This window comes from Sinohyriopsis cumingii, chromosome 12, assembly GCF_028554795.1.
Source record: "Sinohyriopsis cumingii isolate HCF-2022 chromosome 12, ASM2855479v2, whole genome shotgun sequence".
NCBI lineage: Eukaryota > Metazoa > Mollusca > Bivalvia > Unionida > Unionidae > Sinohyriopsis > Sinohyriopsis cumingii.
In genome coordinates, this window is record NC_142972.1 from 115,717,525 (window position 1) to 115,733,149 (window position 15,625).

The 15,625-nt window shown below is 35.3% G+C and overlaps 1 protein-coding gene across 1 annotated transcript in view; it reads right to left on the reverse strand.

Annotated features, from left to right (window-relative positions):
- Positions 1-15,625, reverse strand: part of LOC149787296 (uncharacterized) — a 134,084-nt gene that overhangs the window by 67,342 nt on the left and 51,117 nt on the right. The window contains exons 11-12 of the mRNA XM_089977835.1: positions 12,965-13,097; positions 6,801-6,940 (exon numbers count right to left, since the gene is read on the reverse strand). Of these exons, the coding sequence (XP_089833961.1) occupies positions 6,801-6,940; positions 12,965-13,097 (273 nt within the window). The remainder of the gene's footprint in view (positions 1-6,800; positions 6,941-12,964; positions 13,098-15,625) is intronic.

Here is a 15,625-nt window from a genome sequence, read left to right on the forward strand (position 1 = left end):
TTCATGTTCCAATAAACATTCAAACATCACAATCTAATGGCTATTCATATTCCAATAAACATTCAAACATCACAATCTAATGGCTATTCATATTCCAATAAACATTCAAACATCACAATCTACTGGCTATTCATATTCCAATAAACATTCAAACATCACAATCTACTGGCTATTCATATTCCAATAAACATCCAAATGTCACAATCTAATGGCTATTCATATTCCAATAAACATTCAAACATCACAATCTAATGGCTATTCATGTTCCAATAAACATTCAAACATCACAATCTAATGGCTATTCGTATTCCAATAAACATTCAAACATCACAATCTAATGGCTATTCATGTTCCAATAAACACCCAAATGTCACAATCTAATGGCTATTCATATTCCAATAAACATTCAAACATCACAATCTACTGGCTATTCATGTTCCAATAAACATTCAAACATCACAATCTAATGGCTATTCATATTCCAATAAACATTCAAACATCACAATCTAATGGCTATTCATGTTCCAATAAACATTCAAACATCACAATCTAATGGCTATTCATATTCCAATAAACATTCAAACATCACAATCTACTGGCTATTCATGTTCCAATAAACATTCAAACATCACAATCTAATGGCTATTCGTATTCCAATAAACATTCAAACATCACAATCTACTGGCTATTCGTGTTCCAATAAACACCCAAATGTCACAATCTAATGGCTATTCATATTCCAATAAACATTCAAACATCACAATCTAATGGCTATTCATATTCCAATAAACATTCAAACATCACAATCTAATGGCTATTCATATTCCAATAAACATTCAAACATCACAATCTACTGGCTATTCATATTCCAATAAACATTTAAACATCACAATCTACTGGCTATTCATATTCCAATAAACATCCAAATGTCACAATCTAATGGCTATTCATATTCCAATAAACATTCAAACATCACAATCTACTGGCTATTCATGTTCCAATAAACATTCAAACATCACAATCTAATGGCTATTCATATTCCAATAAACATTCAAACATCACAATCTACTGGCTATTCATGTTCCAATAAACACCCAAATGTCACAATCTAATGGCTATTCATATTCCAATAAACATTCAAACATCACAATCTACCGGCTATTCATATTCCAATAAACATTCAAACATCACAATCTAATGGCTATTCATATTCCAATAAACATTCAAACATCACAATCTACTGGCTATTCATATTCCAATAAACATTCAAACATCACAATCTAATGGCTATTCATATTCCAATAAACATCCAAATGTCACAATCTACTGGCTATTCATATTCCAATAAACATTCAAACATCATTAATTGGCTCCCTGAATTCTGTGGAGCTGTTTTCAACAACTGTATACAGTACCCAGTGTGACAGTTTGGCAAAAAAAGTCTAAAAGAATGAGGCCATTGCAACTTTTTCATTTGATTTTGACCTCCACCCTGAGAATCTGTAGGAGAAATAATAAAATTATACCTTTCTTACTGATGGTTACAGTGTGGACAACTAACCTACTAAGTTTGGTGAATGCCTACTCAGCAGTTTAGAAGGTATGATACTTATAATAATAATAATGTGGACTTAGTTCATCACCTAATCTTTAAAAGCTCTAAGAGCTTTACAATATTATATCACACATAAAAACATTAAAAAAATAAAGATGACAAAAACAAACACCATGAAATTAAAAATAAAAAACATGCTGACAATAATTAAGGAAGTAAACATTATTAAGTCTGTTCTTGTAATCAAATTAGGTGAGTTTTAATAGTCAAAACAAGTGAGTTTTTAGACCACTCTTGAATGAGATAACAGTGTCCTTGTGTCTAAGATCTATGGGCAATTTGTTCCACATAGCTGGGCATTGGTAAGCAAAACAACGTTGTCTGTACAACTTTATTTGAAGAGTGGGAACAATGAGAATCCAAATGTTGGAAGAGGAGCGTAAGTTTATGATGATAATAATAATAATAATGAAATACTTCATTTGATGAGGATTCCTCAGTATATTATACTATTCTCCCCTGAGGATCTCAGGATGAACTATTGTCAATACCATATAGAAAAACTTTCTTAAAAAATTACATTTTGTATAAAAGCACAAAGTGTCTGTGAAATACATTAAAAGAATAACATAGAGTGAATGTATTTCAATATTTACAACAAAAACTGCCTTTCGAGATCGTAGTCATATGCTTTTGTTTTGAACACATTCAGAATTGCTTTTGATCTAATTGCTTTGGGGAGCTCATTCCATAGGGTGTATAATAATGTTTGTCCATTAGTGTCGATCATGACCACAGCTTCAGTTCTCTGTTGTCAAGCAGTGTGTACGGAGATGACTAGTGAGGCCAACATTGAAAAAATCAAAATCAGGAAAATCACCATTAAAAATCAGGAGGCAGGGTAGAAAATCATGAGGTACAAGAGTAAGGCATATATATCATGATAAAGATGTCAACTTTTGTTATTTCAGTCCATTGTATGTTGCAGATTTGCATTTCTGCAAAAGTTCACCATTTTTTTGTCCTTGGGTGCCAAATTTGCTAACAAGAATAGCTTTCAGGGTTGATGCTGACAGGCTGGCTCTTTGGCTAGTTCTGTTTTTTTCTGACCATTGAGAATGCTCTCTCAGCATTGCTGTTGCTGTGCGGTATTAAAAGTATTGATAGCATTACTCTCCCAAGGGTTGGAAACAACAGATGGCCAGATCCATCCTTTTTTTTCCCCACTGATGATCTGATCTTTCCACATTCAATTCATCTAAATTGTTAATTTGGTAAAGCTAAAACTGTATGCAGATCACCAGTGTTGATTCCTTCCATTCGGCTGGAGAAAAAGACCAGGTCCTTAAACGATACTACAGATCGTTTAGACACATCTGCAATGCTAGCAATGTGTTTATGTGATCTAGACCACCACATTGTACTGAAAGATGGTGTGAGCAACATTGGCAGCATGCATAATAGGCCCCACGAGTCAATGGATAAATGAAAGCAAACTGCTTCTTCCAATCACTCCTATATCTTTGATCCCATTTCTTTATCTTGGCCAGTGACAATTCACAGTTACTTCCTTTTCTTCTATTTTTTGCTTCTTGCTGAGAAACTTATCCAATATGGCACTGTGATTTGCTGATAGGGTCGGATAAAGAGAACCACACTGTGGGACAATCTGTATTGGCAGACGAAAACCAGAAATCAAGCCGTTTTTTTCAGGTAAAGTACTAAGAAACATACAAGACACAGAAAAACCAGATAAAGAAACAGGGAAATGGAAAATGTTTTGTACAAAAATAGATTTTCTTTCTTTCGAGGAGTTGAAAAATCAGGATTTTGTATTTAAAATCTGGGAATCGTGAGATAAATTCAAAAATTCGTATTCTGATTTTTTCAGTAGGGTTGACAGGTGGATCACACAAAGATTGGTATAGTAGAGTGTTGTCAGCTCTGGCTTTATGAGTGGCACATTTTCTATACGCTATAGCAATTTTCTGCTGTTCTGCTGTACAGGCACCAGATGTGATCTTGCTATACCATGAGGGACATTCATGCACAAAGGTCTTCCACGAGGCACATTTGATATGTGGCTTTGTCAAGTACACCTTCAACAGGGTGTACACATTGAGTGTACACATGGGTGAGGTTAGATAGGTATATTGGGCTGGAGCCAGTCAATGAAATCTAGCATAGTGAACAGTTTTTGTTTGATTCTGGATTGAACGTGGAGCCAGTGAAGATTACAGAGCAGGTGGAGGTGTACTTAGTTCTTTGTATTCTAAGGATAATCCGAGCAGCCTTGTTTTGAACTTTTTGAAGTTTCTGTAGTAGACACTGAGACGAACCAGACAGAAGTGAATTACAAGAATCCAGCCTTGAAAGTACTAAGGAACTCACAAATCAGAGGCATCAACCAAAAGAAAATTGCAAATGGAGCTGATGGGTCTCAGCTCCATATAAGCAGCCTTGCAAATGTTCATTACATGTTGGTGTAATGAGTGTACTGTCAAGAGTGATACATAGAATTTTGTTCTGACTGTAAATTTAATGTTGGCATTGGGGATACTTATTGTTTGTGTAAAGGATATGAATAAGAAAGTCTTTACATGGTGATCAGAATGGCTGCAGTTTTATCATCCTTCATCAACAGCCTGTTACATGCCATCCATAACTTCACACTGGAAATGTAGCTCTCTATGCCTTGGATGGTAGCCTCAACTTCAGCTGGATAGCTGGATTTGTATATTCAAGTGTCATAAGCATACAACTGATGAGATACCGGTTGTTGATCTATGACACTTGACAGCTGCTTAGTGTATAAAAGGAAGTGAATGGGGCTGAGAACAGAGCCTTGTGTAACACCAAAACATAGATCAATTGGGCTGGAATGTTTTCCATTTACAGAAACAATTTTGTGTTCTGTTGACAAAGTAGAACTTGAACCATAGTAAGGCTGTATTATGAATAGCAAATACATGCCAGAGATGGTGAAGTAATATACCATGGTCTATTGTGTCAAATGCCACAGATAAGTCAAGGAGAGTGAGGACTGTAATCTATCCACTACCCAAAGCAGAGAGAAGGCCATTAACTACTTTCAGATGGGCTGTTTCAGTACAGTGAAGGCAATATGCAGACTGTACTTTGCTTAAAAGACTTTTTGAATTCCGATGATACAAGTTGGGATAGAACAACTTTTCTACAATGTTTTAAATGAATGAAACAAGTAGGTAGTTTTTTTAATTGTTTGGGTCAAGTGTCAGTTTCTTCAACACAGGCTTAACAATAACAGTTCTGAAAAATGATGGTTATTACCCTGATGAGATAAATGAATTGATATCATCGGCTAGTGAAGGCCATACTGAATCTAAGCACTCAAGCTCACATGACTTTGGGGTGCTCTTCATCACAATTGTATGTACCAAATCCATAGAGACAGGTTTTAATGCTGTTCAAGTTTGCCTTGTATATTCTGTAACACAACTGTATGGTGACAATGAGTCAAATGAAATTATGTTGTCAAGCTTATCTCTAATAAAATGAACTTTGTCATGTATGAAATTTGCAAACAGGTCATGATGGTCAAAGGTGATAGCTATTATCAGATTAACAAAAACACATAACTATCCTACCAAGTTTGGTGAATGTCTACCCAGCAGTTAAGCAAGTGATAGCTATTATCAGACTGACTAAGACACATAACTATCCTTCCAAGTTTGGTGAATGTCTACCCAGCAGTTAAACAAGTGATAGCTATTGTCAGATTGATCAAGACACCTAACTATCCTGACAAGTTTGGTGAATGTCTACCCAGATAGCTATTGTCAGATCAGTGAATATACAGAGGATATAACCATTTCTCACCCATGCAGCAGAGAAATCTAGCTGTTTGGCTAACCTTCCGTTTCTTATCTCAGTCTGGTTGTCTCAGTCAGGATGTCCACAATCTAGGAACTACTTTTAAAAAGAAACCCCTGTTGTATTCTACTGTGACTGAAGGAGTTATTATAAAATCAAACAACAACAGCAAAAAGAAATTCACTCATAAAGCAACTTCAGGTCTCTCAAACTTTGATAAAACATCATGCAAAACATTTTGCAAGATACACACAAACGTATATGAATTTGAGTTATTTGGTATTATGCTAGATACTAAACACAGGATGGCAAACTTTACCCTATCTGTAACTTAGTAAATTTTCAGGTCAGCAAATTTAAATGTAGCTAAAAGTATCTAATCAATTTTAAATACTTCATGTGAAATAAATTAGGTACTTTTAGCTAGATTTATGTAGAAAATGTACTGAACAACAGAGAGGATAAAATTCTCAATGCTGTGGAATGAACTATAACATAACACTGTTCCAGACACAGAGGCAATATACATCACTGACTACAAAAATCCATACTCTCAAGAGCATCTGCAAAGCCGACAACAACCAGAAATGTGTTATATCTGACCTGTGTTCTTCAAACTTTGTCAGACACCCCCAACCAGCCCCAGCTGAATCAAGCATTGTAAATAAATGAATATTCATGCACTTGCCAATCAGAGTGGTTCTTTCATTAGTCCACGCACTATTCCACAAGATTTCCATGTAGCTTATCATTGTACCAGTAATGGCAACACTTGCCACATTTCCAGAACAGAAAATGAAAATCTTCAAGAATATCATGAAATTGAAATCTCAGTCATTACACACTTCACTATATTGAGATGTGTACTTTATTGTACCATTGCCCATCCTAGAACTTTTTCCATGTTAGAAATGATGAAAGTTATCTCAGTAAAAGCGATTATTTATTGTTATTTTCACATGACATCCATCTATTAAATGTGATAATACAGTAACAATATCAAATTCATTAATGTTTCTATTTTCTCAGCTAATTATTCAGCTTTTCATAAAAGAATGCAAAATCTGATGACATTTAAAGAGTTAGAGGCAATAACAGAACCTGATTAATACTGTGTTTTGAATCTGCTAACTATATTGCAAAAGTACAGAGTTATTTTAATTTAAATGGGGAAAAAGATGGGTGAGAAAAACAATCTATGTTGGTGTATGTACTAAGACAGCCTCGTGGGAGACAAATAATGTAACCCCTTGACTGCAACTTCCTTGTCTCAGTGCAAACCCCAACATAGATTCTCTTAATCTCTGACATTAATTTTTGGTAATAATAAACAAAAAGAAGATAAAGATATCTCTCTCTTTCTGTCCAGGCACATAAAAAAATCCTTCATTACCTTAGCATCAGCAGGAATGTACAATTTGGCATATCCCAGCATTACCCGTAGATTTACTGTCTGCATAACAACTGACTTGTTGGACAGTGCCTCCACTTGTACAGTAGATCTTGATTCTTGAGGAGGTTTCTTTGAAAGCTCTGGAATGAGGATAATATTAAAAGCTTAACTTGCTTAACAATCTCACTTTGTATTTTGATTATATCCTTTTTTGGATTTGTTGTTTATGCTATGTTTGGATACCTCAACTTGCTTGGTACTACAAATCCTGTATTATGCTGATTTACCGTTAAATCCTAGATGCATACATACATACATCCATGCACACACACATACACACATACATTAAAGCAACTCAGGCACATCAACACCTTCAGTACTGGACTTAATTGGATTTCCACTAAAGTTTATTTAAAACTTTAATTATTAAGGACTTGTGCTGGCAATTCAAAGATTATTTGGGATTTAATTTGCAATAATATAAGTTCCTTTTTAAAAAAAAATTTCACTTTGTATTCTAGGGAAGTACACAATCTCTCTTAAAATTATCATCTGATGCTAAAGTATCTCAATAAAATTAATCATATAACATGGATGGCATACATTAAACAAGATTTCCTCAAACTAGCTGACATTCTACTGTCCAAAATGAATTTCCAGTAATTTAAGATAAGACCAATCTTTGTTTTTACTTCTGAGTGTTGAAATCATCTATGATATTCTTGAATGTTAAGATTTTCAAATTAGCTGCTGTAAAGCTATATTGGATGTAAGATTGGTACCATTTTTATTTAGAACGAACTAGACACCATTAGCAGCCTTTTGATGAAAACCCAATGTTGATATGACCATTAAATATGTTAATTGTGGCAGCCATAATGGATATATGCATTACTCAGTCTGAACCCCAGTTTTGATACCAAGGAGATTTTTGACTCTCAGTCTTGCACCCCTAGGGGATACACTTTAACAATATGGGTTATATACATCTATCCATTATGTGACAGTATGGGTTATATACCTCTATCCAGTCTGTGACAATATGGGTTACATACCTCTATCCAGTGTGACAGTATGGGTTATATACCTCTATCCAGTGTGTGACAATATGGGTTATATACCTCTATCCAGTGTGTAACAGTATGGGTTATAATACCTCTATCCAGTCTGTGACAATATGGGTTACATACCTCTATCCAGTGTGACAGTATGGGTTATATACCTCTATCCAGTGTGTAACAGTATGGGTTATATACCTCTATCCAGTGTGTAACAGTATGGGTTATATACCTCTATCCAGTGTGTGACAATATGGGTTATATACCTCTATCCAGTGTGTAACAGTATGGGTTATATAACTCTATCCAGTGTGTAACAGTATGGGTTATATACCTCTATCCAGTGTGTAACAGTATGGGTTATATACCTCTATCCAGTGTGTAACAGTATGGGTTATATAACTCTATCCAGTGTGTAACAGTATGGGTTATATAACTCTATCCAGTGTGTAACAGTATGGGTTATATACCTCTATCCAGTGTGTAACAGTATGGGTTATATAACTCTATCCAGTGTGTAACAGTATGGGTTATATAACTCTATCCAGTGTGTAACAGTATGGGTTATATAACTCTATCCAGTGTGTAACAGTATGGGTTATATACCTCTATCCAGTGTGTAACAATATGGGTTATATACATCTATCCAGTATGTGACAATCTGGTTTGGAAGAACACAATATGAAGCTTAGTAAAATATTAACCCTTCTTAAAACAATGTTATGTGGCAAAATTAGATGTAATTATACCATGAAGTAAAACATTTATATTTAATTTACATAAAGTAAAATTATTACTTTTTATGTTTGAGTGGACTTACATTTTTCTGCCACCACAACCTTCACCCCAATGCAAATACACAAATTCATCCATTTTTTTTATTTCTTTCTATATCAGTAGTTATTAAAGCACACTTGCAATGCATTATAATAAGGGGTGTTATATTAAGGGAGAGATTATACAGCACTAATTGCTTAAGCAACATCTGTGACTAGTCACTTTTCCTGGCCTGGAACTCTTTATGTATAATCTCAGCAGTGTGGGCTGAGTAAGATGACCATTTCAACCAGTAAAATTGCCTGTGGTTAGTTGACCTAGATCTCAGCAGTGCAAGCAGAGTCAGTTAACCATGTCAACCAATAGAATTGCCTGTGGTCAGTTACCCTAAATATCAGGAGTATGAGCTCAGTCAGATGACTATGTCAATTGCCTGTGGTCAGCTGTCCTAATCAAGGCTTAATATCTGACTGGAGCTGTAGACAGCAAAATAATTTTTCTCAATCCCTTCCTCTCAACCTTCCATCCATCAGTGTGATTATCTCAGGATGTACACTGTATTCTGGGCTGAGTATAGTGGATGTACACTGTATTCTGGGCTGAGTATAGTGGATACACACTGTATTCTGGCAGTCTTGGCTGAGTATAGTGGATATACACTGTATTTTGGCAGTCTTGGCTGAGTATTGTAGATACACACTGTATTCTGGCAGTCTTGGCTGAGTATAGTGGATACACACTGTATTCTGGCAGTCTTGGCTGAGTATAGTGGATATACACTGTATTCTGGCAGTCTTGGCTGAGTATAGTGGATACACTCTGTATTCTGGCAGTCTTGGCTGAGTATAGTGGATATACACTGTATTCTGGCAGTCTTGGCTGAGTATAGTGGCCAGACTTTAGAGTGTAGAAAGAACTGGTATTCCTATTCAAGCTGTATATCTTGCTTGTTCAGTTGATTCATTTTTAATGGCACTTTAAACACATTACTGGCTGTGTTGTTTACTTCCATGCAAACTATATTTTTATAATGTTACTTCCATGTGTACTATATTTCTACAATGTTACTTCCATGCATACTATATTTCCATGCATACTATATTTCCATGCATACTATATTTCTATGCATACTATATTTCTACCAGATGCAGCTGGGTTAAGTAGCCAACCTCTACTTTAAGTGATAGAAGGTGGGTTATTTGATTGGCTGGTTTTTAATGTAACACATTACTGGCTATAATGTTACTTCCATGCATACTATATTTCTATCGGTTGCAGCTGGGTATAGTAGCCAACCTCTATATTAAGTGATAGAAGGAGGGTTGTTTGGTTGGCTGGCTTTTAAAGAAACAAATTACTGGCTATAATGTTACTTCCATGCATACTATATTTCCAAATAGTTTGGTTGGATATAGTGGTCAACCTTTGCTTTAAGTGATAAAAAGAATATTTTTATCTAATTCCCTCTCTGGAGCTCCACAGAAAATCACAATACTTGTACCTTCAATAAACTCATTGGCTGGGGCAGTAATTCACAATAACTGTACATTTATCCAACTCCTTGGCTGGGGCTAGACAGTAATTCACAATAACTGTACATTTATCCAACTCCTTGGCTGGGGCTAGATGGTAATTCACAATAACTGTACACTTATCCAACTCCTTGGCTGGGGCTAGACAGTAATTCACAATAACTGTACATTTATCCAACTCCTTGGCTGGGGCTAGACAGTAATTCACAATAACTGTACATTTATCCAACTCCTTGGCTGGGGCTAGACAGTAATTCACAATAACTGTACATTTATCCAACTCATTGGCTGGGGTTAGACAGTAATTCACAATAACTGTACATTTATCCAACTCATTGGCTGGGGCTAGACAGTAATTCACAATAACTGTACATTTATCCAACTCATTGGCTGGGGCTAGACAGTAATTCACAATAACTGTACATTTATCCAACTCATTGGCTGGGGCTAGACAGTAATTCACAATAACTGTACACTTATCCAACTCCTTGGCTGAGGTTAGACAGTAAATCACAACTGTACAGTTACTGAACTCTTTTTGTTGTAACTCTGCAGTAAGTCATAATACTTGTACCTTTATCCAACTCCTTGGATTGTACTAGACCAGGGGTGGGCAAACTATGGCCAGCGGGCTGCATGCGACCTGCCAAGGGTTTTCATGTGGCCTAGGAACAAGTCATCATTCGCACTGACTCTGTTTATGTTACTCTGTTTATCAAATACATGTGTTTCTTTATAAGTTTAAGTTTTCAAATATTAACAACTGAAAATTAATTATGTTGTTATTTAGAAAAACCTAAAATTATTTTACTTAATGAACTATGTGGGCCGCGACATGGTGTAAATTTGTGTATGCGGTACTTGCACTGGAAAGTTTGCCCACCTCTGTGCTAGACAGTAATCACAAAAATTCTACCTTTATTAAGAGATGTTGCCAGGAATTTTCTTAAGAAGAGGCGGTCCCCCACACCCATCTTTAAAGGGGGGAATCTGGGGGACAATGCCAAAAGAGAGCTGATGAATGACAACATAATTATAAAGTATATGCATACCTAATTTAAGAAAAGCATTTCATGACTTTACATCACTTCTTTGACAACAAATATACAAGTATCTGTATACCCAATTAAGTCTGATGTGCTGGTAAATAGTCTTCTCTGACAAGAAATATACAAAGTATCTGTATACCCAATTAAGTCTGATGTGCTGGTAAATAGTCTTCTCTGACAAGAAATATACAAAGTATCTGTATACCCAATTAAGTTTGATGTGCTGGTAAATAGTCTTCTCTGACAAGAAATATACAAAGTATCTGTATATCTAATTAAGTCTGATGTGCTGTAAATAGTCTTCTCTGACAAGAAATATACAAAGTATCTGTATACCCAATTAAGTTTGATGTGCTGGTAAATAGTCTTCTCTGACAAGAAATATACAAAGTATCTGTATACCCAATTAAGTCTGATGTGCTGGTAAATAGTCTTCTCTGACAACAAATATACAAGGTATCTGTATACCCAATTAAGTTTGCTGTGCTGGTAAATAGTCTTCTCTGCTTATTATCACTCTGCTTCTTCAAAGCCTTTGAAAATGAGTAATGGTCTGTAGGACCCGTTTGTATCTGAATACTAATCAGTTTATTAAGAGCAGTGTGAATTCTGTTTTGTGAACTACATCCCCTCTCATAATATGTTGTTTGTTATGGGTAAACCAATTTAAGCAAATTAGTGAGCTCGTCTTCATGATATTCGAACACATTTTATCACATATCGATCATGTTGTCCCTAGGATATTTTTGTCTTAGGATCGCTTTTGTTGTAAGGCTGTATGACAAAGTTGCAGCCTTTGAAAAACATAGGTTAACTTGTGCAACCATTTTCATTAGTGGATGGATTATCTTTCTTATACTCTTAACAGAATACAAATAACATCCCTCCTTTTTGGTCCTTTCCTGAACCAGTTGAAGGTAATCAAACACGTGTCTTGGAAATTTGTTTCCTTTACTTTTTTTCTCCCTCAGGCTCCAGTTCCACATGGTATGGATGAGTTACCAATTCCAAGTCATCAGTTTGTGTGATGTCTTTAGTTCACAGAGAAATATGAGAGCTTTCCTCTTGTTCTATAGTATCGACCATAGCAGATGATCTTACTGCAAAGAAATCGGTTATCTTCTGTTGCAAAATTCATAAAACTCACTGCTTGTTATGCTATTACAATTCTATTATGGTTGATCAATGGATCAGTTTGTTATACCCCTAAAGGGGACAATTTAATTGGAACCCTTTGATAGTTTCTGCAAAAGCACAGGTGATCTCAATCATACAGATGCTTATATTCAAACACTAACTCTACCATTGTATACTTTGACTAAGATCACTGAAGTATGGAAGATAAAGACCTAATTTGATAATCCATTACTTTTAATCTTTGTCTTCAATAAAAATGAAAGAAAAAAACGTGTGCATTGGGAACAACAAATTGCAGGAACCACAAATAATTTGCGTGACTTTACCCCCATTGGTTTTGAGAAGTTGTGTGGCTAAAGATTTTTTTGTGCAAGAAACCCATGATCCAGCAGCCTGGCTGAATCACTGTTAATCAAACTCCCTGACTATGTCTATATAGTAAATCACAATAACTGTACCTTTATCCAGCTCCTTGCTAACAGCTATACAGTAAATCACAATAATTGTACCTTTATCCAGCTCCTTGACTAAGACTACATGGTAAAGCATAATAACTGCATCTTTATCCAACTCCTGGGCTGGGGCTACAGACTAAAGCATAATAAGCGTACCTTTATCCAACTCCTTGGCTGGGGCTCTGCAGTAAATCACAATCTTCTGATCCTTCTTGTCCTTGTCTGGCTGATACAATTTAGAGCGTATGTCCTCATGAGCACTAAACCAAAATGGATTGGTAGGGATGTCCTAGGATGAAAAACTTTAAGTTACTTTAATTGCCAAATTATTATTTAGGTTCTAAATTTAAAACAGTCCAAGCTAATATAATACATATTTCCCACACTTTTCTAAATATGAATTTCCAGGTCTTTTCCAGGCTTCTTCCAGGATGAAATTAATTTGTTCAAGGTTAACATATGACCATTACTGAATGGAATTAAAGAACATTTTGGATTATAAAACCTGCATTTTCCAAATCTGAAGATGTTTCTCTTTAAAGACTCCAAAACATTTCAGAAAAGATGATCATGTACAAAACCACAAAATGAGTCACATGAAACAAATCTGACTATATTCCTATAAAATGGCATTTAAAGCCATTTGAATGTACAGAACACAAATTCTAACTTTGCTTTGCTGACCTGCATTAAGTTGCTATTTGGAAACAACATAATGAGCATACATTATTTTGTTTCCTTTCAAACCTTTAATTTTAAAGAATTCTAGAGCAATATATGTGCATGTTATACAAAGTAAACATTTCCTATAACAGTATGAAAAAATCCCCAATAAATGCAAATTATTAAAATCTTATCTTGTAACAAACAAAGTTTAACCCTGAATTTACGTGTGCCAATAAAATCTCAAACAAGATTTTTCAACCAACCTAAACTCCATAGTATGATTTAGTTAAAAATTCCATCATTTAAAGACATTTACAAAAGAGCTGATTCACATTTGGACAAAACACCTTCAAAATTATATACTGCTGTATAAACAAGGACCAAATTTCTGTAAAATCAACTTGTCTTCTTGAAGTTCAATAAACCAGTCCCCAAACCTGTATTGATACATGGGTTCTTATCGTTTCGTAATATATAATAAAAGGGTCGACCATTTCCCATTTCTCCTGTATTCTATTTAAGATCTGAAACCAATTCTTCAAGCTACATGTCAATGTAATAGTTTCGCACCAAAGTTCAGCTCTGAGATTAAATTTTTTTATAATTCAGGTTTCCTTCGAATATTACAACCCCATTTTTCTCATTTGGACATTCAGGATGGAGTGTGGGCTCAGAGCAATTACATCTAGAAAATTTGGAATCTGCTGCCACCGTAAAATAGCTAACCAACAGGCCAAGCAAATTTAATCTATGTTATATTTACTTAAACCTGCATGAAATCCACAGGAAAATTATTTATTTTATCAAAAATGGCAAGCATTATAATTGTTATTTCTTTAATCCGCTGACAGACTAAACGAAACTCAGCATAGATGAAACCTGACCCGGTACTCGCTATCTGCGTTAATAGTCACATGACTTCACAAATCTCAAACAATGACATTGGAAGTCCAACAGTCACGTGATATCAAAAACAAACTCCTCTTTAATGTTGTTGTACAAACTTTCAATTATTTTAAATGAAAGTTTGATACCTTTTGTAAAAACCAGAAAGAACTTATAATTCTCAACATATTTATTTCATGAACAACTACAAGAAACTTGGCCAGTCTGATTCATCAAGCAGAGTAGTCTGGTTCCCTGCTTCGTATGCTCCCTGCATGACATAGCACATGTCAACGTGGTAGTCACATGAGACAACAAAATTCTGGAAGCTGGTCCCAGAATAAATATAGAGAATTTTGTGCTCTTTTGTTTTTGTATTTTTATTACAACCAGTATACGACTTTCATTTAATATTTTTTCTACAATATTTGAAAATGACGGTTGTGAGATTCTGTGTGCTCATGCCACTAGCAATCGAAATCGCTTGTACCAGTTCAAATTTCATCAATGCATTAGTTTGATCGTCTTTCAGCAGATTAAAGATTTCAATACTTGCAATTTCTGAGAAATTAAAAAAATTTCACAATCGATCTAATGAAGGTATAACTCGATTTAACAACGTTTAAGTTTGCTAGCCCATCCCCTAAGTGGCTATGCTTTAACGCCACCATGTTGGCCTCTTGTGATGCTAGACTGGTTTTCATGCCCTCCATATAAAACAAGATATGGATATCGAGCTGTCTGTGAAATAAAAAGTTTACTAGATGAATTGAATCCACTAAGCATTTGGATTGTCTCAACAAATATATTTATGTCAAGCACCCAAATGATCCATGCTGTAACCTCCTAATATTCTGGTTAGAACTCAATAAATTTAACTCGTGATCAGTTCAGTTACAACTCAATTAAGTAATTGTTTCGGGTGTCAAGTTGTGGAGGAAAATTCCTGGGTTTTTCCCAGTTTTCATCAAATATTTGCAAAATTCAAGGACTTTTCATGGTCAGGACCAAAAAAATCATTTCTCCTGATTTTTTCCTGATTTCCCAGTAGCATGGGTACCCTGTAATATAAAAATCAAGATCCATAAAAAACAAAGTCACATATTCAACCAAGGTCTGCATTTTCCATACTCAAACTTTCATCTGGGGCCCCGAGTGGTCAAGTGGTCTAAAGTGCTTTCCGTTACGGATCATTGCCATCTCACTTCTGTCTGCGTGGGTTCGAGTCTAGGATTCGGCCAATGTGGGTGTGTGAGAAAGCTTGCC